A 24,732-nucleotide genomic window follows, 5' to 3' on the forward strand; every position below is an offset into this window, starting at 1 on the left:
CTGCCAGTGAATCCAGTCCATTTTGTTCTCTCTGCAAATAGACTAAATGGTTCCCAGACTCTTTTGAAGTCATTTTTGTCCTTCTCTCGTAGTTTATCTGTTAGTTTAGCCAACTCTGCATAGTTCATAAGTTTTTCGTGCCATTGTTCCTTTGATGGTTTTTCTTCCGCCTTCCAATATTGTGCAATCAAGACTGGCCGCTGTTGTATCATACATCAATAATATCCATTTTTCTTTTGGCAGCTCTTGGTTTCAGATACCTAACAAAAAGGCTTCAGGGTGTTCAACAAAGTTCTTTTTTAAAATATATTTTTATTGCATTTATAGAGATTATAGTACATAATATTCATATTACAGAATTTTCCAATATTCAAACAGAAAAAACCCAGAAACTAAAATCAAAAAGAAAAATACATATCCATGAAAGAATAATACATAGCATATTTAACATATATGTACTTCTTAAATATACCCCCCAGCTACCTTACCCCTTAATTTGACTTCCTTCCTGTCTTTTATATTTGTATATTCTACTTTCCATGCACCTTTTTATTTCATTTTTCCTTCTATTTCTTCCATCTTTTCTTGTCTTTAATAAGCATTTCTTGTTCCAAAAATTTCCTTACTTTACATGTTAATTACAGCATCTCCGTTTTTTACCCTATTTTTCTACATATTCCATAAATTTCCTCCACTCCTTGTTAAATTTTTCATTATCCTGGTGTCTAATCCTCCCTGTTAATTTGGCTATACCTGCATATTCTATTAATTTTATTCTCCACCCTTCTACCATTGGTATCTGTTGTTGTTTCCAAAGCTGTGCTAATAACAGTCTTGCATATAAAAAGAATGTTTGATCATTTCTTTCCACATCTTCAGGTACCATTCCTAAAAGAAACGCTTCTGGTCTCTTTTTAAAAGTATATTTGAAGATCTTTTTTAATTCATTGTATATATTTTCCCAATAATTTTTGATCTTTCCACCACATATGTATGAAATTGCCCTCCTCTCTACCACATTTCCAGCAATTTTTGCTCCCTGTTTTATACATTTTATACAGTTTAGTAGGAGTAAAGTACCATCGGTACATCATTTTGTAAAAGTTTTCTTTTAAGGCGGTGGAGGCTGTAAATTTAATTCCAAATTTCCATAGTTTTAGCCATTTCTCATATTCTATATTATATCCTAAGTCAATTGCCCATTTGACCATGACCTCCTTGGTCTCTTCATTTTTAAATGCCATTCGAGTAGATAATCATAAATTTTGGATAATACTTTTGTTTTATTTTGTAATACAATTTTGTCCAATTCTGATCTTTGGTGTTCAAACCCTTTTGCTTTTTTTATCTTTTATAAAAATGTTATTCAATTGGTGATACTCCAACCAACCTCCTAATTTTTCTTTTAACTCCTCATATGGTGTGATCCTGACATTATTTTCTTTCAACAACATGTCATTATGTTAACCAGCTTCTATCCATATTTAGTCTCTTGACGGCATACACTTCATAGCGGAGACAACCACCAAGGGGTCTTACATTCAAACCATTCCTTGTACCTATTCCAAACTTCAGAGTGGCCTTTTTATTACATGATTAAAAAAAATCCTGTGCACTTCTACCTTCTCATACCAGAGGTACACATGCCACCCCTACATGTTGTCAACCCCTTCCAGATCTAATAATCTGAAGCTTCAGGGTGTTTAACAAAGTTATATAATAATAATAATAATAATAATTTATTATTTATACCCCGCCCATCTGGCCGGGTTCCCCCAGCCACTCTGGGCGGCTTCCAACAAAATATTAAAATACAGAAATCAATCAAACATTAAAAGCTTCCCTAAACAGGGCTGCCTTAAGATGCCTTCTAAAGGTCTGGTAATTGTTATTCTCTTTGACCTCTGGTGGGAGGGCATTCCACAGGGCGGGCGCCACCACCGAGAAGGCCCTCTGCCTGGTTCCCTGTAACTTGGCTTCTCGTAGTGAGGGAACCGCCAGAAGGCCCTCGGCGCTGGAGCTCAGTGTCCGGGCAGAACGATGGGGGAGGAGACGCTCCTTCAGGTATATTGGACCGAGGCCGTTTAGGGCTTTAAAGGTCAGCACCAACACTTTGAATTGTGCTCGGAAACGTACTGGGAGCCAATGTAGGTCTTTCAGGACCGGTGTTATGTGGTCTCGGCGGCCACTCCCAGTCACCAGTCTAGCTGCCGCATTCTGGATTAATTGCAGTTTCCGGGTCACCTTCAAAGGTAGCCCCACGTAGAGCGCATTACAGTAGTCCAAGCGGGAGATAACCAGAGCATGCACCACTCTGGGGAGACAGTCTGCGGGCAGGTAGGGTCTCAGCCTACGTACCAGATGGAGCTGATAAACAGCTGCCCTGGACACAGAATTGACCTGCGCCTCCATGGACAGCTGTGAGTCCAAAATAACTCCCAGGCTGCGCACCTGGTCCTTCAGGGGCACAGTTACCCCATTCAGGACCAGGGAGTCCTCCACGCCTGCAAACCTCCTATCCCCCAAGAACAGTACTTCTGTCTTGTCAGGATTCAACCTCAATCTGTTAGCCGCCATCCAACCTCCAACCGCCTCTAAGCACCCACACAGGACCTTCACCGCCTTCACTGGTTCTGATTTGAAAGAGAGGTAGAGCTGGGTATCATCCGCATACTGGTGGACACCCAGCCCAAACCCCCTGATGATCTCTCCCAGCGGCTGCATGTAGATGTTAAAAAGCATGGGGGAGAGGACAGAACCCTGAGGCACCCCACAAGTGAGAGCCCAGGGGTCTGAACACTCCTCCCCCACCACCACTTTCTGAACACGGCCCAGGAGGAAGGAGCGGAACCACTGTATAACAGTGCCCCCAGCTCCCAACCCCTCTAGACGGTCCAGAAGGATGTTATGTTCGATGGTGTCAAAAGCCGCTGAGAGATCCAGCAGGACCAGGAAACAGCTCTTACCTTTGTCCCTAGCCCGCCGGAGATCATTGACCAGTGCGACCAAGGCAGTTTCAGTCCCATGATGAGGCCTGAACCCCGACTGGAAGGGATCCAAATGGTCCGCTTCTTCCAGGCGTGCTTGGAGTTGTTCAGCAACCACTCGCTCAATCACCTTGCCCAAGAATGGAAGATTTGAGACTGGGCGATAGTTGGCCATATTGGCTGCATCTAAAGATGGTTTTTTAAGAAGCGGTTTAATAACCGCCTCTTTCAGCGGGTCTGGGAAGGCTCCCTCACAGAGAGAAGCATTCACCAACCCGCGGAGCCCATCGCCCAGCCCTTCCCGGCTAGCTTTTATAAGCCAGGATGGGCAGGGATTTCATTTTGAACATGAACATGAAAAGTTCATTTTGAACATGAACTTGTTTACTTTCCTAGGCTTGGAAAGTGTAAGAACGGGAGTCAGTCTTATCTCTTCCGCTCTGCTGTGCTTTTGCACTGTTCTGTGTCTCCCTGTCTGTTGCTGAAGAAGAGAGAGGACACCATTATGATCCATTTGGTGTCATTCAGCCAAACGTCTGCTTAAAAAGGTGTTGATTTGCCTGGCTCCTAAAGGTGTATAATGGTTTTTCCAAGCTTTGTATGAATTCTTTGATGGGAAGTGAGACTGCGGTTGTGACTGAAGCTCTTTCCACATTCCACACACTGATATGGTTTATCTCCTGTATGAATTCTTTGATGGGAAGTGAGATTGTGGCTGTGATTGAAGCTCTTTCCACATTCCACACACTGATATGGTTTCTCCCCTGTATGAATTCTTTGATGGGAAGTGAGATGGGAACTTTGACTGAAGCTCTTTCCACATTCCACACACTGATATGGTTTCTCCCCTGTATGAATTCTTTGATGGGAAGTGAGACTGTGGTTGTGACTGAAGCTCTTTCCACATTCCACACACTGATAGGGTTTCTCCCCTGTATGAATTCTTTGATGCGAAGTGAGATGGGAGCTTCGACTGAAACTCTGTCCACATTCCACACACTGATATGGTTTCTCCCCTGTATGAATTATTTGATGGGAAGTGAGAGAGTCGCTCCCACTGAAGCTCTTTCCACATTTCACACACTGATAGGGTTTCTCCCCTGTATGAATTTTTTGATGGAAAGTGAGAGAGGAGTTCTTACTGAAGCTCTTTCCACATTCCACACACAGATATGGTTTCTCCCCTGTATGAATTATTTGATGGGAAGTGAGATTGTGGCTGTGACTGAAGCTCTTTCCACATTCCGCACACTGATAGGGTTTCTCCCCTGTATGAATTCTTTGATGGGAAATGAGAGAGTTGCTCCGACTGAAGCTCTTTCCACATTCCATGCACTGATAGGGTTTCTCCCCTGTATGAATTCTTTGATGGGAAGTGAGATTGGCGCTCTGACTGAAGCTCTTTCCACATTCCACACACTGATAGGGTTTCTCCCCTGTATGAATTATTTGATGGGAAATGAGAGAGTTGCTCCGACTGAAGCTCTTTCCACATTCCATGCACTGATAGAGTTTCTTTCCAATGAGATTTTGTTGATGGGAAGTGGAATGGGTGTTTTGACTGCAGCTTTCTCCACACTCTAAATTTTTACGTGGCTTCTCCTTTCTGGGGAATTTGTCGTGGTCACCTTTGTTCTCGATTTCCAATTTATCACAATCTGCAATGGAGACAAAAAGGGAACAAATGGAGAAGAATTGAAGGGAGTTGGGTGTGTGTTCATTAAACAACATAGCTTAAAACCAAGCTTAAACACCAAGCTTAAAACCATGGAGCCACCTGGGATGAATAGAGACATCGGATTCTTATCTCTTTATGCATGATCAAGCTTTCTTTAGTGCCTCAGCCCTTGCTCCCCCCCCAGGACTAATTGCAGTAATCAGCAGTCGTTAACAGCCATCTCAGGTTTACCACTCCCACCAGCCCATCACCCATTCCCACCCACCCCCACCGCCCTCTGTATATATATATATAAGGGTCTGACACTTCTGTTTCTAGTGTATCTGAAGAAGTGTGCATGCACACGAAAGCTCATACCAAAATAAAAACTTAGTTGGTCTTTAAGGTGCTACAGAAGGAATTTTTTTCTATTTTGCTTCGACTCAGACCAACACGGCTACCTACCTGTAATTAAACAACATATTTATTATTAGATTCTGATGAGTTGCTGAATGTTGCTATGTTTGATATACAGTAGTGGTCAAAATTCTGGAAAACTTATCATAAAATTATATATCAACGGAAAGATAATTTAACCAAGAATAAAATTCAACACAGTTTGGACACATTGGAAAAAAGCCGCTCAAGGAGCCTCAGAGCTCCGAGACCCCCTGCCTGGAGGAGAAAGGGTGTGTGTGGAAGGTACACAACCCCCCTAAAAGAAACACCACCCTGGGCTGGCTGGGGACGTGGGTCCAGCTGAGCCAGGACTAGTCTCCCTGCTTCCTGCTAGCCCTTTGAGGCGGTGAGAGAGAGCGGGTCGCAGACCGGCTCTTGGAACGGCGCTACTTCAGCCAGGTGCAGCTTGGTGACGGCGCCAATTGGAGCGGTGGATTCTTCCCAAATTGGCTTGGAAATGTTAAACAGACTTTGTGAGTAACATAATTACCAAACTGAATTTAATTTGAGGATTGGAGAGGGGTCTAAAAGGATCGGGAAGTCGCCCCCCCCCCCATCGCTGCGTTAAAACCGAAAGTAAAGATAAGCAGATACAACCGGATATAACTGTTTTAAAAAATAATATCTCCTAAACGACAACTCGAAATTCCCCCAAAATCAGGGGAAAGGGGGAGAGGACGGTTCACTAGAGACCACTGAAATCTTAGTCAATTGGATTGGATATTTCCGCCGCAATTTGCTCCGAAACGGAGCTCCCCCCGGCAACCAGACAGGCAGTGTGCTGACGTCACAATGGCCCTGCTATTTGCATGAACTCTTCAACTCCCGCTCTGTGTAGACTGCCTTTGATCTATTCTGACAGCTGTCAGAGCCCTGCTAGACTAGGAAAAAAGCAATTTTCTGCCTGTGTGTTGAAGGGGGAATTAAAATAAAATAATCTTAAAGACTTGGACTTGATTATAAGACTGAAATAGATCTGGAAACTCTCTGAAATACTGAGCACTGCCCTCTATAGGCAGCCAGGTGCATTTTTATTCTATAGAAAATTGCTGGGAACAAGGCTTAAAATAACTATGTTTTGATTTAAAAGTCCTTGAAACTGCAGCTGCAAGTACCAAGAACAAAGAGGGACTGTAGCGTAAGAATTTCACCTCGAGGATGTCGGGCACAGGCCAAAAATCGCCGAAAGAAAGATCTAAAGCTCAAGAAAAATTAGAAAAGGCAAGACAAGCCCAGGCTGCAGCCCAACCCAGGAGAGCATCCAATCCTGTTCTACCATCTGGAGAAGCTCAGGGGGCACAGCAAGGGCTACAAGGTACCCAATTTGATCAACTATTAACAGCTTTGACAGAAATCAAAGAGTGACTGGATGTGAACTCTGCAGGTGTTAAATCAGTGATTAATAGACTGGATGGAATTGATGCAACGGTGAAAGCAAATACTGAGGCGATTCAAAAGGTTCAGAAAGATTCTGAGGTGGCCACAAAAGAGGCGAAAGAATGTAAAGAGCAAGTTAAAGCAGCTGCTGACAGAATCACATAATTAGAGCAACAAAGAATTCTACTTCAACGACAGGAGGAAGCCACGCAGATCTCCGTTGCCTTTCTACAAATGCAGGCACGCAAACACCATCTAATTCTGATAAGATATCCGGAGACGGAGAAAGAAGGACTCAACTTGAGAGAACAGGTGATAGAGGATTTCACAAACCAGTGGAAACTAGACAAAGAGGAATTACAGAAAACAATCCTAAAAGCATACAGATTGTGACCAAGAGGTGAGAAAGGAGCTAGAGCACCCGGCGACTGCATCATAGAGTTCCAGACGAGAGCTCAACGAGACGAAATACTCAGCTGGCATTTCAAAGACAACTTGAAAATAAAGGGAGAACAGGTCATACTATTTAAATATATTCCTAAACTGTTCCTTTCGTTCAGAAACAGATATTCGGATCTTGCAAGCGCCTTGAGAAAGAAGGAAATCCCATTTCGGTGGGAATTTCCCGAGGGCCTGTTCTTTAAATACAGAGACAGAAATATAAAAATAAAAAACCCTGAGGACAAGAGAAAGTTTCTGGAGAAACACGCAAAGGATCTTAATTTGGAAGTACCTGAACTGCCAGAACTCCCATTGGAATTGCTAGGAGTTACCGGAGGAAAATAAGGAAGGAAGATGTCACTAAAAATTTTAACTTGGAACGTACGGGGTTTGAACTCCAAAATTAAAAGAAGTCGGATACAGCATGCTTTGACAAAGCAGAATTTGGACATTATTTGCCTACAAGAGACACATATTAAAAGACAACACAAAAAACTGTTATTTAATAAAAAGCTAGGGCAGGCATATATCACAGCAGACAAAGTTAAGAAGAGAGGAATCGTGATCTACGTCAAAGACAAATGGGAATCTAAATTATTATTTAAAGATGAAGAAGGCAGATATATTGCAGTTGAAGTAACAGCACAAGGCGAAAAATGGCTAATTTTGGGAATTTATGCGCCAAACGATGCGAAAGCAGCATTTTTCCAAAAGATTCATGATATCCTATTGGACTATATGGATTACAAAACATTGATGCTGGGGGACTTGAATGCAGTGGCATCTACTTTAATGGATAGATCTCAAAGACAGAAATCCACAAACGATGGAAAATTACCAAAATCCTGTTTTGAGATGGTAGAAAATCTGGACTTAATAGAGAATTAGAAACCCATTAGAGAAAGAAGGGACTTTTTATTCAGAATCTCAAAAATCGTGGTCAAGGATTGATTATATTTGGATTTCTAGAGAATTGGTACCCAGGATATTTAAATCGGAGATTTATCCAAGAACTTGTTCTGATCACAACGCGGTGGGACTTGATATGAGATTAAATACACAGGGTGCTTTTAGGCGGAGAATGAACGATGCCTTAATGAGAAATGAAAAATTAATAAAGGAGGCCCAAAAAACCCTGAAAGATTATTTTGAAATAAATTTGAGAACAGAAATGGATAAAAGGGTGATCTGGGACGCAAGCAAAGCTGTCATGCAAGGATTTCTGATACAACAAAATGCAATAAGGAAGAAACGACAGAATGAGAAAAAATAAAAAATATTGGAACAATTAAAAGAAAAAGAAAAGAAATTAAGAACAGATCCAAAGAATCAACAATACCAGAAAAGTATAAAGTTATTACAAGTTCAGTATTCACAGCTATTAAACCAGGAAATTGAATGGAAGATTAAAATGATGAATCAAAAAACTTTTGAATCAGCTAATAAATGTGGGAAATTGCATGCTTGGCAGCTGAAGAGACGACAAAAGATGAACACGATTATAAGTCTAAAGAAGGAGGAGGAAATAGTACAGAACCCTGGTGAAATAAGGCGTTGTTTTCAGAATTATTACAAACAATTATACAAGAAAGAAAAAGACCAGATGGCAAGGATCAAACAATTTCTGGGGGGAAATGGACTGCAAAAGATCCCACCAGAAAAGAAAAATCTACTCAATTATAAAATAACAACCCAGGAGATAGAATATGCAATAGGACAAATGAAGATAGGGAAAGCACCAGGACCAGATGGACTTTCAGCAAAACATTATAAAGTATTAAAGAACTGGCTAGTAGAACCACTGAAGGACATGTGTAATAATATTTTAAGAGGGGACAAAGCACCTGACACCTGGAAAGATGCCTATATAACTCTGATACCAAAACCAGATACGGACAGAATGCAAATGAAGAATTACCGCCCCATCTCCCTGTTAAATGGATTACAAAATTTTTGCAAATATTTTGGCTGCAAGATTTAAGAAAGTATTGAAAGATCAGATTCATCAAGATCAAGCAGGCTTTCTGCCTGCAAGACATATGAAAGATAATATTAGAAACATCATTGATATTTTAGAGAGATTGGAAGTAAAGATCAATACTAAAGCTGCGTTAATGTTTATAGATGCAGAAAAAGCCTTTGATAATATTTCATGGAGTTTTATGACACACAACTTGGAAAATATGGAGGTAGGGCAAGGCTTTATTAATGGTATAAAAGCAATTTATTATGACCAGAAAGCAAAGATCATAATTAATAATATAGTCTCAGAGGAAATTAGAATTGAAAAGGGTACCAGGCAAGGGTGCCCACTTTCCCCTCTTCTTTTCATTTCAGTCCTGGAAGTTTTATTGAATATGATTAGGAAAAATGAGGAGGTGAAATGAATTGTAGTAGGCTCAAAGCAATACAAGTTAAAAGCCTTTGCTGACGATCTAGTACTGACATTGCAGGATCCAGAGACAAGTATAGTGAGAGCGATGGAATTGATCCAGGAGTTCGGACAGTTGGCAGGATTTAAATTAAATAAAATAAAGTTTTAGGCAAAAATTTATCAACAGATGAAATTAACAAATTGCAAAACATTACAGGTTTGACTTTTGTGAAGAAGGTGAAATACCTAGGGGTGAATATGACAGCGAAGAATATTAACTTGTTTAAAAATAATTATGAAAAAGTATGGAAAGAGATAAAGCATGATGAAGGATGGTCAAATTTGAAGTTGTCCATGATGGGCCGTATTTCTGTCATAAAAATGAATGTATTGCCAAATATGTTATTTTTATTTCAAGCGTTACCTATTGTTGATAATGTTGCATGTTTCAAAGAATGGCAAAAGGTATTATCAAAATTTATCTGGCAAGGGAAAAAACCAAGAATTAAATATAAACTCTTAACGGATGTTAAGGAAAGAGGTGTTTTTTCCCTACCAGATTTGAAGTTATATTTTGAAGCAGCAGCCTTTTGCTGGCTAAGAGAATGGTTTGTTTTAGAAAACGATGATATACTCGACCTGGAAGGTCATGACAATGCGTTTGGTTGGCATGCATACTTATGGTACGATAAGGTCAAGGTCCATAGAGGTTTTAAAACTCATATCATTAGAAAAACTTTGTATAATGTATGGAATAGGGATAAAGACTTGCTAGAACCAAAAACACCCAGATGGATTTCACCGGCAGAAGCTAAAACTAAAAAAAGATTGAATATGTCAACAAAATGGTTGAGATATAGGGATATCTTAATGGAAGACGGTGATCAGATGAAGCTAAAACCATATGAGGTGTTGAAGAGTAAAGTAAGTGATTGGTTTCTATATTATCAAATTAATGAAATGTTTAAAATGGACAACAACGTTGGTTTTCAAATGCAAAAGTCTAAATTGAAAACAGAATTGTTAGATTCAAAAAGTAAAAATTTATCAAAAATGTATAATGTATTGTTGGAATGGCATACAAAAGACGAGCAAACAAAATGTGTGATGATAAAATGGGCAAATGATGTAGGGCACAACATCATGGTGGAAGATTGGGAAAGGTTATGGAAGCAAAATATGAAATTTACCGCGTGTACAGCTTTAAAAGAAAATTTAATGAAAATGATGTATAGATGGTATCTGACTCCGGTAAAGCTAGCTAAGATTTATCATAAACAAGACAATAAGTGCTGGAGATGTAAAAAGCAAGAAGGTACTTTCTTCCACATGTGGTGGACGTGCCCCCAAGTGAGAGACTTATGGGAAAAGATGTATAATGAATTGAAAAAAGTGTTGAAAAACACCTTTGTTAAGAAACCAGAGGCCTTCTTATTTGGGATAACAGGGGATGATATACCTAAGAAAGATGTTACTTTTTTTCTGTATGTCTTTTCCCAGATACTGAAGCATTTATAAATATTTATATAAATGTTTGTTTGTTTGTTTGTTTGTTTTCTATTTCAACAGGGTTCAGCTCCATGTCATGTTGCTGCTGTGTGCAAAAGTGCTTTCAATATAATCCGATTCCACTGCTGGAATGGCCTGGGAATAGCCCAAACTTTAACCCAATTAGAAATCTATGGAGTCGACTAAAGAAACTTGTTAGTCAGAAGCAACCCAGCAATAAAGCCCAATTAACAGAGGCAATAATTCAGTCTTGGTTTCACATTATTACAGCTGCAGAAATAAAAACTTGGTTCACTTCACGGGAAGGCGTTGTAAGGCCGTAATTAAAGCTAAAAGTTACCAATGGTTACCAAAGGTTTCACATATTTTATTTATGACTGCTGTTCTAATAAATACTCAATAAAATTTCTTGCATTACATTCTTCATTAAACTGTGTTTCCACTGATTTTTAATGTTATGGTATTACTCCAAACAAAAGTGGTGTTATGAGCCATCGAACCTCAGAAATACACTTTTCCAAAAGGTTTCCCTAATTTTGGCCCCTAGTATAAGTTGTTCATTTTAAAGTTAATGTTCTTTTTATATGGGATCAAATTATTATTATTTATGTTTCATGTTTATATATTAAAAAAATTCCTTCCAGCAGCACCTTAGAGAAGCCGCCCAGAATGGCTGGGGCATCCCAGCCATATAGGCAGGGTATTAATAATAATAATAATAATAATAATAATTACAGTGGTACCTCAATTTAAGAACAGCCCTGTTCTGGAAAAGATCAAGTTGGTAAACAGAGTTACCACTGTATTATTATTATTATTATTCATTACTGTTACTACCACCAGAGATTCAATAAGCCTAGCTCTTCTCTGGGATGAATTTTGTTTGGCCCAGTCATGGCATCCCCTCCATCTCCAATGTCAGTCGTCTCTTTGGTGAACCCAAGACTGACAGGAGCAGAAACAAAAACAGAAAACCTAAAGCTACTTATCTTTCCTAACAATTCTGAACCTGACATTTAAGATGGCCTGGGCAGTTCAGAGCAGCCCAATCGTGGTAGAAAAAGGAATAATTTGAGGAAGATTGTTCAATGAAAGAACTGTAATTTATTGTTTATTGTGGGGGGTGTTAGGTTCCCAGGTGTTATAGGGGGCGCTGTTGAGCTCTGTGAAAAATATGAGGTTGATCACATAGAAGTATTTTTTTAATTTCCAGGCAGATATGACGATCCCTCAGGGAGCCTTACCAAGAGAGGCCACGATCCCACGATTCTCCTCCATGACCTCCTCATGCAGAGCTCTCTGGTCAGGATCCAGCAACGCCCACTCCTCGTCCGTGAAACGCACAGCGACATCTTCAAAGCACACTGGACCCTAAAAGCAAAAGGGAAATGTCCTCCTCTGAGACAGCATCAATATTTATCTGCTACACAATGCTCTGTTGTTTCCTTCCTGTTAATTGTGGTGTTTGTTTCAATAGGATTGCTTTGCTGCACGGGTGTCAAAGCGGCTAGCAACGCCCCTGGGGGGCAGTCTCCATTTTGCAGTGGATGCGGCTGGTTAGGTGAATCCAGGCCACTATTTCTCCTCATTTGTCCACTGCTTAGAAACCAATTTTAGCATTCAGTGATCAATCTAGAAATAAAATAAGCCTATTTTGGATGGGCATCTGTCTTGGATGATCTAGCAGAGATTCCTGCAATGCAGGGGGTCTCCTGGCTCTTAGAGACAAGGAGGGAGGGTGGCTTCTGGCAAAAGGAGAGAGAACCACCCGTGGCTCCTTCTTATCCTGACTCACCTCTGCCTCTCGACCTCCCTCCTTCCACACACCTCCTTCCTCTTCTGCCTCTGATTCTGCACTGCATTCTGCCACAGAGTCTCCCAGCTCACTAAGCCTTGTTAACCCTTCAGCTTCTGACACCTCCTCTTCCCAGGCTTCTCCCTCTTCCCCCTCTGACCACCCATCCTTCTTCTACCTCCACGTCTTGGGCTCTGAGCCATCTTCTCTCCCTGGTTCCCCAGCTGCATCCTCCGAACCATTCCTCTGTACCCAACCAGTCCATGACACTGCTCCATCCCTCGGCCTCTGTTCCCACAAGGCAGCTTCCGCTGACCTGATCTGGTTCCACAGCTGCTGCTTCCCTTATGCCCCCATGAATAGATGGATCAGGAGGTCGTGCCGGCATCATTCTGTCATCTGCAAGAGAAAAAAGGTAATCAGGACTCCTGGAGTGCCTGCTTCTCTCACAGGTGAAACAGGGCATCTCTAATTACAGATGGGCCTTTGAGAAAGCCTTACCTGCTGAGAGCATTTGGAAGTTTGTGCCCATTTCACATGTTTGTTGTGCAGAAATACATCTCCCCTCCTCTGGATCCTCATTCCCAACTGTCTTCCCCCCAAAACAAGGCGAAAAGTACCCTCAGATGAATTGGAAAAAGAACAGAATGAGACCAAACAGAGAAAAACCACCTTCCTCCTTAGCCAGTGGCCTCTCTCTGGTGTCCAACGGAGGCCTCTCTGCCTCACAGGAATCCAGGTCCATTTCTGCAAAATGATCCTTTCCCTGAAAAAGAAACAAGGTTTCAAAACAGAGAATGGGAAGAAATATTAGAAAGAGAATGACAAAGACTTGAAGGGTGTGAGATCTCATTCCATGAATGCTTTCCCAATAAAAGGCTGGGCCATCAGTAGACCATTATGGGATGTTCTCTGTCCTGTTTCGAGCCCCTTGGGAGTATCCAAAGGAAAGTCTCTCTCACCTGCTTTCTCTCCTCTGCCTGACTCAGGTTCTCTCCTCTGCCTGACTCAGGAGGAAACCTTCGGCCAGGGCCACCGCCTGGGAACTGGTCTCCGCTCCGCATTCCCTCACCCAGCTCTCCATCTCCGGGGGAAGGACAGCCAGGAACTGCTCCAAGATCACCAGGTCCAGCATCTCAGCTTTCGTGTGCCTTTCTGGCTTCAGCCACTGGTGGCAAAAGTGGTAGAGTCGGCTGCAAACCTCTCGGGGTCCTTTGGCCTCCTGGCAGCAGAACTGCCTCAACTGCTGGCTCTGCACCTCTGAGCGGAGGGTGTCCTCCTCACCCAGGGTATTCTGCACTGGGTTTTCCCAGAATCCCCCACTGCTCCCAGTTTGGATGGCATGGCCTCTTCCTGTTCCAGGGCCAGCTGAGTCTCGCTCATCCATCTGTGCTCTTAGGAAGCCTCTGAGAGTTCGGAAGGAACCCTTTGGTCTTCTGCCAAGTTCTGTCTGTTGTACAGAGAAGCTCTAGCAAATCCTACATTGGAAATACATTGTTCTGTTACAGAATTTGTAGGACGGGGAGGGGGGGAATAGATTCCTGAGCAAGCAAGGGTGAGTCTTGCTGGGAACCAGGGCTGGACTGGACCACATCCCAGACCATGAGCTCTCTTTTTGAAAAGAAAGAGGAGGAGGAGGAGGGAGAGGATAAGAAATAAGTCTCTGGCCTTCTAGCAAGGCAAAATGTGGAGGCAACTGAAGGGATTTCTGTGAGATTAATCAACCTGGTTTCTGCTGCCTTCCAGTAAATACATGAAGTCAGAACTGACTGACAAGGGAATCATTTGTATCTTGTGAAAAATGGATGCTTGGCTCTAGTGGGGGTCCTCACCCGGGGGTCCTCAGGAATTGCTCCCCACCCCCACTCTCCTGCTTCTGTCTCCTTTTCTTGCACTTGGACTCTCTGCCGCTCTCAAGACAGACTCTTGGGGTGGGGTCCCTTTTTTAAAAAAATATATCTTTATTGTTCTAAATATATCTTTATTGTTCAGAGTAACATACTTTCTACATTCATATTCACACACATATACTTCATATCTCACTAACATCTCATTAACTCATTACTAAAAACGTACATATTTCACCCCATCGACATACATTCGCCCCACCTTGACACATAACAAAGGACTTAACACACACACATAACAAAATTCCTACAATGGAACATAAAAACACATTGTTATACAACTTTCAAGATTTTACATTCTTCCCCAGAAACTAAAAAGACTTCCCCAGAAACTAAAAAGACTTTCAATGAAACTAGCTGTATTTTATCTGTATTTTATGATATTTTCGCACAGTTTGTATGCAATGCAGCAGCCAGACTATGGGCTGGGATCCCTCTCTTTATTCCTCGCCTTTCTCGCCCACCTTTCCTTCCTTCCTCCACGTGGGTTTTTTTTTGGGGGGGGGGGGGCTAGTCCACCTCCTCGTCCAGCTTTGGAAAACCATTTGCACGTTTCCTCTGTTGTGCAATGACGCTGAGCGACGTCACACAGAGTTAAAGTCCGAGGGACTCCTTTGTTTGAAGAAGGGAGATTTCGTGGGAGTTTGGGATCCTCTGATCTCCAGGAAGGAGAGCGTTGCAGACCTCGCCCCCCCTCCCTGGCTGGAAGGACCCTCTCCTCCCTGACTTGGGATCTATCCCCCCCCTCCATGAGCAGATCAGGTCCCCCCAGGCATCCTCCCCTGCTGCAGACCTGGGACCCCCACCGTCTCCCCACTGCACCCTCGGGGGGGGGGGGAGAGAGAGAGAGAGAGAGAGAGAGAGAGAGAGAGAGAGAGAGAGAGAGAGAGAGAGAGAGAGAGAGAGAGAGAGAGAGAGAGAGAGAGAGAGAGAGAGAGAGAGAGAGAGAGAGAGAGAGAGAGAGAGAGAGAGAAGAGAGAGAGGAGACTCACCAGATCATCCCAGGAGGGAGGAGACAGCGATGCAGCCCTTGCAGGAGAGACACCAAAGCAGGAAAGGACTGGGGAGGGAGGGAGGGGCCTTGGCTCTGGAGGACCTGGCCCCCTTTTCTTCCTGTCCTCTCTAGGAAGGCAGCTCGGTTCCCTTTAACCCTTGGAATGCCGAGCTCGTCCAGCTCAGCCCTCTCTCGCTTGGCAGAACCTCGGCTTTTTATTATTTTTTATGGATTTTATGCCCAGATATCCTTTTGGGGGTGAGGCTCTCGGTTGGACTCTAAACATCTCCCTTCCTTGGCCGGAAACCAGAGGAACAGCTTGCAGGGAAAAGGGCTTTGCAGGAGGCAAGAAACCTCCTCCTCGAATTCAGGAGTGGAGAGAGAGAGGAGGGGATCCTGGGGTCATCTAGTCCAACCCCCAGCAATGCAGGGATCTCAGCTAAAGCATCCATGGCAGATGGCCGTCCGATCTCTGCTTAGAAACCTCCAAGGAAGGAGAGTCCACCCCCTCCCAAGGGAGACCTTTCCCCCGCCAAACTGCTCTCAGATGTCCCTCAAGGCAGCGGGTCCTGAGTTCTAGCACTGCTGAAACCATTGCACTGGCTACCAAGGAGGAACCAAGCAAAGTTCATAAAAAATAAATCCTATTCTCATCATAAATGAGCAATACTTTCTTATGCACCCTTTTAATGCTAATATACCAAAGTATGCCATTTCCCTTTCCAGAAATGCTTAATTGCTAATTCAACGGACTGAAAATGTATGGTTGCTTTTATTATGTTTAGGGAAGCTTTTAATATTTGATGGACTATTGGATTTTAATATTTTAATATTTCAATTAATATTTTAATATTTCCCCAGAGTGGCTGGGGAAACCCAGGGTATAGATAATAATAATAATAATAATAATAATAATAATAATAATAATAATAATAATTTAATAAATTGATCAGGTGAGTGTTCCCCCTTTCGAAAGAGGCATGTGGAATCCTCACGGTTGCTAATAGCATAACGTTGAAAGGCTAGTGAAATATGGGGAGCCCTTGAGCATCTGCTTGGCATGCAGAATGTCCCAGGGTCAACCCCTGACATCTCCTGCAAGGGCTGAAGGAAATCCCTGCCTGAAACTCTGGGGAGCTGCTGCCAGTCAGTGCAGACCAGGGGTCCTCAAACTATGTTCCACGGGCCAAATCCAACCCGCCAGGGTCCTGAATCTGGCCTGCACGGCAATTTAAGAACGTGCCAAGTGTCCGAGGCTGAAAGCTTCTTGCCACCCGCTCAGTCAGTCCCTGCGCTACGCTGAATGAAAGGCCCAGGGGTTTTGCCCGGGGATGGGGAAGTGTTGTCTTTGGGCTTGAAGAGGGAAGTTGAGGTTGGCGGAGGAAGGCCAACTTGGGTCAATTCGGTTTCATTATGTAGACCTTTAAAGGTGGGAGAAGGAAGTATAGTCCTGTTTCTGTGAATGGTGCAGCAGTCTTTCCACTCATGTTATTTACATGCTCCGAAAGTTGGGATCTGTTTTGACATTTAAATTTTAAAAGGGTGGAGTGGAACTAGATATTGACCATCTCGTTAACCTGGGGAGCCACATTCTGGTTGAAGGAGGCCAGGATTAGCCCCCAAGGCCTGGGGTGTCCCTGAGGAACTGACAGCCTGACTTTTGCCTTTCAGCTGCTGGAGGAAGATCAGCTGTTCCTGCTGGAGGTGATTGAGAACTGCCAGGCAGCTCAGCTCAGGGGCTCCGAACCCTGAAGTGCTCCAAGCAGGAGACGGCCCAAGCCATCCTGGTGAGTGATGGGTGGTGTGGGGGACCCCCATGGGGAAGTGGGGGAAGGAGAGGCTTTGGGGAAGGGATGGGACCCCTCAGACCTGCTCCCCGCTGGTTGGGCTCTTTGCCCCCCACTCTGCAGTTGGTGGTAGTTGATGAAGGATTAGGCGAGGCCTTCAGTGGATTCTTATATTCTCAATTTCTTGTTTTGGTTCTTATTTCACTATTACTTTCATTTGATTGATTTATATTTTAATACTTTATTTTATTTATTTTGCACCAAGCAGCTCAGAGCCCTCCTTCCCCCTCACAGCTGTTGCTTTTGTTTTGGTTGATTTTCTTGATTTCAGCCAGCGTGGTGTAGTGATTAAGAGCGGTAGACTCGTAATCTGGTGAACGGGGTTCACGTCTCCGCTCCTCCACATGCAGCTGCTGGGTGACCTTGGGCTAGTCACACTTCTCTGAAGTCTCTCAGCCCCTCACCTCACAGAGTGTTTGTTGTGGGGGAGGAAGGGAAAGGAGAATGTTAGCCGCCTTGAGAGTCCTTCGGGTAGTGATAAAGCGGGATATCAAATCCAAACTCTTCTTCTTGTTGTTCTTGTTGTCGTTCTTCTTCAGCCTGCTGAGATTCTTGACACGGGAGAGCTTTCGTGGGTAATCATTTATTTGTTTGTTTTTATTTGTTTTCAATTTTAATTTTAATATTTTTGTTCTTCAGTTTAATATTTTAATTTTATTATGCTGTAGTTTAATATTTTTTATTCTACATTTTTATTTTGTGCACATTGGTGCCTATTTTGTATACTGTATAGTTGTTTTGTTAATAGAGTACTTCGGGTTAGGTGTAGGCTTAGGGCTGGGGTTGGGGTTGTTATAAACAAAACATGCCCTTTTTCCCTTATGGGGTATCCAAGAGCCTGTATAGAGTCCTTAAGTGGGTTCCCTATCGTTAGGAGAAAATAACAGAGGCGAAACAGAGAATATTGAGAAACAAAGCAGCTAGTACGCCTGATATTTATTAAACTGTTGCAACAGGGTGCTCGCCCCCCCCACAAGCAGGGCTTTTGCCCGAAGGTTCCCACATCTCAGAGCAAGTAGCTCTTCCTCATGGATTCAGTCCTTTGAACACGTCCATCTCCCCATGAGGCTCCCAAGGCTACTCATCCTCTGCAGTTGATAACAGACAGACCTAACTGGGAAAAATGGCTTACTCTTCTGGCAACATCAGAGAATTCTAGAAGTTCCAACTTGCCTCCTGAGGATTTGAAGCCTTTTCGTTCGTTGGGTCCCGTCAACAGGGTTGTCGTCTTCACCTTGAGTCATGGCCTCTGCTGGATTCCAGATCATGGGCATGGCCCTGACAGTGGTGGGCTGGATCGGGACCATCATAACCTGTGCCCTGCCCATGTGGAAAGTCTCCGCTTTCATTGGCAACAACATTGTCGTGGCGCAGATCACCTGGGAAGGGCTGTGGATGAACTGCGTGGTGCAGAGCACCGGGCAGATGCAGTGCAAGGTCTACGACTCCATGCTGGCCCTTTCTCAGGATGTGCAGACGGCCCGTGCCCTGATGGTCATCTCTGTGCTCCTGGCTGCTCTGGCTCTGATGGTTGCCATCGTGGGGGCCAAGTGCACCAACTGCGTCGAAGACGAGGACACCAAGGCCCGCATAATGATTGTCTCTGGCGCAGTCTTCATCGTGGCAGGGATCCTTTGCCTCATCCCCGTGTGCTGGTCAGCCAACACCATCGTCCGCGAGTTCTACAACCCGATGGTGATCGACGCCCAGAAGAGGGAGCTGGGAGCTGCCCTTTACATCGGCTGGGCGTCTTCTGCCTTGTTGATCCTCGGAGGAGCTCTGCTCTGCTGCAATTGCCCCAAGAAGGAGGGCAACAACTACAGCGCCCGCTACACGGCCGCTGCCTCTCAGCCCCACAGCGATTACCCCAGCAAGAACTACGTCTAGGAACACCACCTCCGGAAAACAAAGCTGTCATCACTACTGCTTGGGTCCTCTTTGGAGGAGCCGAGATGCATCTCTCCTGGGGCTCTGCAGAGAATATCCATCCATCCAAAGAACAGAACATCTGATAGTCCCATCACTTTCCAATGTGCTTGTCCCATCAGTATTTTCCCCCACCCCCAAATGTTACCACTACATTATTGTATGGACTTGCCTACGGAAGTCAGAGCTCTGCTTCTAGAGAACATTTTCTACTCTTAACTGGTTCTCCTCGATGTAGGTAGAAGAGATGTTGGACCTCGGGGGGCAGGAGAAAGTCATTTCCAAGTAGTTCTTAATGATCAATGTGGTTTTTGTTCTTAGGTTTCCTGGGTGCTCATCAGGAGACTAAAACTACTAATATTGTCCTGGACGTCACCGTTCAATATGGTCTCCATTTGGGGGCAGAAGTAGGTGGTGGAAACGGGTACTCCAGAAATGAGTTTATAAAGCTGTGATGTGTTGTACGATGTTGTTTGTAAACAAAGGTGATGTGGTCTTTTTTCCCATTTTGCTAACTCACTGCAATTCACCATGCATGCATTTCATATTGAATGCCATTTTATTTCTGTTTTTTATTAGTATGACCTGAATAAAATTTACAGGCTTTTGTATAAAAAAAAACAAAAAAAAAACAGAGAATTCTAGAAGACATTCACCCTTTCCAGACCATTATGGATGCACAAGTTCCACAGACAAGTTTCTTGGCAAGACTAGGGCCTTTGCTGGCCATAGAGTGTCCTTCTCAGCATCCCCCCTCCCATCTCACCTGGCTGCTAGGTAGGAAAGCAAGACCCAGAGAGAGTTATGGGAAACCCCGACACCAGCTTGCTCTATGCCAAAGCTGCGCCTAATGGAGACGCAAGATCTGTTTGGGTGTTGATGTTAGAAAAGCACTCGGGGCGGAATATCGCAGGAATGACGATGGACTATCTGGAGAATCCGAGACGCCTTACAGGGAAGTGCAACCTTTTTTGTTTCTTTCTTCTATATCAAATACCTTTCCTGGACGGAACATCGGACTTGATCTAGAGCAGCAGGAAAACAGAAAGTATAAACTTTGTGGACATAAAAATATAAAATATGAAAATGGAGGAATTATATATATCTTGACAATTTTGCAAAAATCTCCCTTAAAATCCTAGTCCTGGTTGAGGCTTCAAGATTTGAGACTTTAAGGAGGATTTAAGATCAGTGTCGCAGTTCGTAATTAAGAGAAGATGGCGCTGGTATGGAATGCAGCTAAAGGCGGGGAAGAAGTCGATTGGTATTTTAAGAAGAGTGATAAGATTTGTCTGGCTGGATTCCCGCTGAAAAAGCTGCAATTCTATTTTCGGAGGAGCCATGGAGTGGAATTTGGACATAATTTATGACTTAATTGGTATTAGGGGCCAGATCAGAGGGAGTTTAAAGACAGTCCACGCAGAGACAGAAAGTATTTGGATAACATCCGGCTTGCAACATAGACTCAGAGGCCAAAAGAAAAAAGGATTGTAATAGATATGGAAAATGTGAGAAGTTTATATCAGAGGCTGTTTAATAAGGAATAAAATAAAAAAAAGCAATTGGTATTAGTGATCATTAGGGAGCTCTGGAAATGAGGCATGGGAGTCCGAAAAATTAAGTATAGTTGGCTATAATTGGAATGTTCTCTTTAATTGGAATTGTATAATTAATTTGGATGTGTAATATAAAATGTAATTGGGAATAATTTCAATGTGATTTGATCTGTTATAATTGGAAAATCTAATAAAAATTATTTGAAAATAAGAAAAAAAAGCACTCGGGGCAATGCCGAACTGCCCCAGAAACCAAGCACTTCTCTATGTATATAACTCTGTATGGGACAGAACAGTTCAAAAGTCGATCAAAACATGTTCATTTGAAATACCAAAATGTCAGGTTAAATGTATAATACCATTATTTGTGAATATGTGCAAAGCGCTGAAAACATTGCTGATGTCATGACGAAGCCTTTAGGTTTGTAAATTGGAATATGCTGTGTCAGAGCATGGGTTTGGAAATCAAAGCGAGAGATAATACTTTGTCTATGCTCAAAGACTAATTGCACTTTGTAAGCTGTGAGGGGGTGTTGAGGTCTGTGAGAAACTGCAGCTCTGAAGTGGGCAATTAAGAAAATTGGCAGGAAGCCAAGTCTGCCTAAAGACAGTGAAGCCTAACAACAGGCTGTGATTGGCTGAGTTTCCCTGATAAGCAGCATGACACAGCAGGTCTTTGTTGGAGACTGTAGGAGTTAGTTGGAGTAAGATGAGAAAGTTGAGTGTTTGAAGTATATAGTAACTTGTACTTGTGTATATAGTAACTTGTACAAAGCTGTGCTTTACTCTGCTGTATATAATAAAAGCTACCACAAATCAAGTTACTGCTCAGCGAGTTCTGTTCCTGAGTCATCATTCTGGTCTACACCATCACCATCGCGGTTCGGGTAGCAGATTGTTTGGTCCAGATCCATCAACCAGTGATTGCCACTAAATGGAAATCTCAGGACATACCAACCAAGGAACCAATCAAATCAAAAGTTAAGAATGGAGTGGAAGTATTTCGAAGATTATATGTCAAAATACTGTTCTAAAAACAACATGCTAATAGGTTTAGAATAAACAATGTAAGGAATAACAAAACCAAAAAAGAAAGAGGGAAAAATCAGAATTTAACAAAAATAATCTACTATACAATGCAAGGAAAAAAGGTATAAATAAATTAAAAGAAGTCGAATTGCTGTGGAGGGAAATATAGGGTGGGTGTTGGGTTTTATAAGTATAATTATGTAGCTGTTGTAATTTAGGTATTATATTTTATGTTAGGGTATTTGGGTAATTTTGGTTATTATGTATATATGTTATGTTTCAATAAAAGCTTGGATTAAAAGAACAAGAAAAAAAGAAACTAACCAACTGCCAAAACCCCTGTGTTGAGCCTTAAACACAATTACGCTCCGCCCCTGAGCTTTCTTATTGGTCAGCCTATTAACCCTTTCTCTCTCTCCCCCGGTACGGCATCTCCATAATGAGTGGGCAAACGCCACACCTCCTCAAAAAAATTTCCGGGGGGGGGGGGGACGGGGACAGACCCTTACACCTTTAAGAGTTGCCACCTATTCCCTACACCCTCAGTGGAACATCTATTTACAAATTTAATCCGTTCCAAATGCACATTCGTAAGTAGAAACATTTGTAAGTCGAAACAATGTTTCCCATAGGAATGCATTGGAAACGGATTAATTCGTTCCGGGGCCTTTAAAAAAAGGCACTTTTATTTATTTTTAATAATTTTTATTAATTTTACAACAAGGGTCACAAGATACATATCATATTCCACCACCCTCTTCCACCCCCCCTCACGAGCCCCCTCCTGCCACGAGAGAGTCGTCGAAGGTGTTCCATTATATAGCTGGCTTTATCCCCTCCCCCTTCCTCCCCCCCCAGAGCCCACTTCTGCCACCAGTGGGCCCCCGGATACGAGGGAAGACAGAGAAGGGTGTCCACCCTGTTGGAATATTGGGGTGTAAATCACCAATATTCTTACTACTGCCACTGGCTTCGGTAAAGAAGACAGCAAACAATCGTAGGTGCTAATCTACGTTTATTCAGAGAGTGTGTGTTCAGCCATCACTCTCCAGTTCAGAAGAAAGTGAAAGTAGAAAGAGAACAAAGAACATCACATGACAGGAGATCAGGTTACAGCTTGAGCTCCTGTGTGGGAAAGTTACAGCAATCACATAAAGTAAACATTCATCCACATGCAGCATCTGTGCCATGCAGAGGATTTATGCTAACATCTCCCCTGAATCCTGAAATGGAAAAAGATGCAAATGTGAGAGCATCATTAAGAGAAGTGAACAAACAGTTGTCATAAACAAAGTAGGACTTTCCTGCTGTGGAACTCTCTGAGACTGGATTGACCAGCTTTGGCTTCCAGGGGACCAGAGCAGTTGCTCTGTTAACAGAAACAGTGTTGCGTTTGACAACCTGTTGTTGTGGCTTAGCCTGTGTGACTGTTGCCTGTTTTGGAGTTCTAAGCACAGCTAAATTTGCAATTGCTGTGTTGGCAAACTCCTGAGAATACCTCTTGGGTCCTCTTCTAATCCTCTCAGACCTGCGTGAGAGGTGCAAATCCTGTTTACTGAGATTCTCCCCTTCAGGACTTTTGGGAGAACTCTTACCAATGGTAAACAGTGGATCTAGTGCTTCAAGCACTTTTTCATCATCCGATGAAGGTCTGTTAAAAACAGCATGAGTTCCTTTGTGTATGACTGTCTCCCCTGTGTCAGAGCTACTCGGGGTAGAGCCTTCAGCAAAGGAATCATTATCACTACCACTTGTGTCAGTGTAGGAATCATCAAAATCATTGGCACCTATGGGAAATTCATCAAGAACATATGTTTCTTGTGGCGTAGGAGTGTGTTCTACCTCTTGAGTAAGAATCACCTCATTGGAAGAAGACAACATAACTCTGTATTGACCTTCCTCAAAACCCAATAGAATGCCTTGGACTGGCTTGCCCTCAAGCGAAGCCACCCACATTTTGGTTCCAAAAACCCTAGTGTTGCTCACATCAGGCTTATGTTGGAACAGAATCTCATAAGGAGAACGCTTCTGTCCTTTAGGAACCTGTCTGAGCCACTGGTAAAGGAAAAATGAGATGCTTTCAGCCCACAGTTGTTCAGACAATCCTGAACTCAGCAGTTGCGCCTGCATGCCTGCTTCTAACTCAGTGTTAACCTTAACACATAAGCCTTTGTCCCAAGCTGCCTGGGTTTTGGCAAACTTGTGGTGAATGCCTTTGTCATCAAAAAAAGCTTGAAACTCATGTGAAAAGCACTTCTCTATGTATATAACTCTGTATGGGACAGAACAGTTCAAAAGTCGATCAAAACATGTTCATTTGAAATACCAAAATGTCAGGTTAAATGTATAATACCATTATTTGTGAATATGTGCAAAGCGCTGAAAACATTGCTGATGTCATGACGAAGCCTTTAGGTTTGTAAATTGGAATATGCTGTGTCAGAGCATGGGTTTGGAAATCAAAGCGAGAGATAATACTTTGTCTATGCTCAAAGACTAATTGCACTTTGTAAGCTGTGAGGGGGTGTTGAGGTCTGTGAGAAACTGCAGCTCTGAAGTGGGCAATTAAGAAAATTGGCAGGAAGCCAAGTCTGCCTAAAGACAGTGAAGCCTAACAACAGGCTGTGATTGGCTGAGTTTCCCTGATAAGCAGCATGACACAGCAGGTCTTTGTTGGAGACTGTAGGAGTTAGTTGGAGTAAGATGAGAAAGTTGAGTGTTTGAAGTATATAGTAACTTGTACTTGTGTATATAGTAACTTGTACAAAGCTGTGCTTTACTCTGCTGTATATAATAAAAGCTACCACAAATCAAGTTACTGCTCAGCGAGTTCTGTTCCTGAGTCATCGTTCTGGTCTACACCATCACCATCGC

The 24,732-nt window shown here is 42.9% G+C and overlaps 3 protein-coding genes across 3 annotated transcripts in view; 1 reads left to right on the top strand and 2 right to left on the bottom strand.

The window, feature by feature from the left end:
- Positions 1–3,543: 3,543 nt before the first annotated feature.
- The window catches only part of LOC132592033 (zinc finger protein 850-like), a 33,650-nt gene continuing 12,461 nt past the window's right edge, over positions 3,544–24,732 (bottom strand). Inside the window, exon 5 of the mRNA XM_060273961.1 lies at positions 3,544–4,502. Within this exon, the coding sequence (XP_060129944.1) occupies positions 3,555–4,502 (948 nt within the window). The 3' untranslated portion in view covers positions 3,544–3,554. The remainder of the gene's footprint in view (positions 4,503–24,732) is intronic.
- Positions 11,549–13,549, bottom strand: LOC132592030 (zinc finger protein 772-like). Its single transcript, XM_060273959.1, has 3 exons — positions 13,272–13,549; positions 12,916–12,998; positions 11,549–12,175 (listed from the first exon to the last, which is right to left on the bottom strand). Exons 1-3 carry the CDS (start codon positions 13,450–13,452, stop codon positions 12,035–12,037), a joined length of 405 nt encoding a protein of 134 aa, XP_060129942.1. The 5' UTR covers positions 13,453–13,549; the 3' UTR covers positions 11,549–12,034.
- LOC132592027 (claudin-4-like) lies at positions 18,517–19,888 on the top strand. The gene has a single exon (XM_060273955.1). It carries the CDS (start codon positions 18,590–18,592, stop codon positions 19,232–19,234), a length of 645 nt encoding a protein of 214 aa, XP_060129938.1. The 5' UTR covers positions 18,517–18,589; the 3' UTR covers positions 19,235–19,888.

The sequence above is a fragment of the Zootoca vivipara genome, chromosome 4, assembly GCF_963506605.1.
Source record: "Zootoca vivipara chromosome 4, rZooViv1.1, whole genome shotgun sequence".
Taxonomy (NCBI): Eukaryota; Metazoa; Chordata; class Lepidosauria; order Squamata; family Lacertidae; genus Zootoca; species Zootoca vivipara.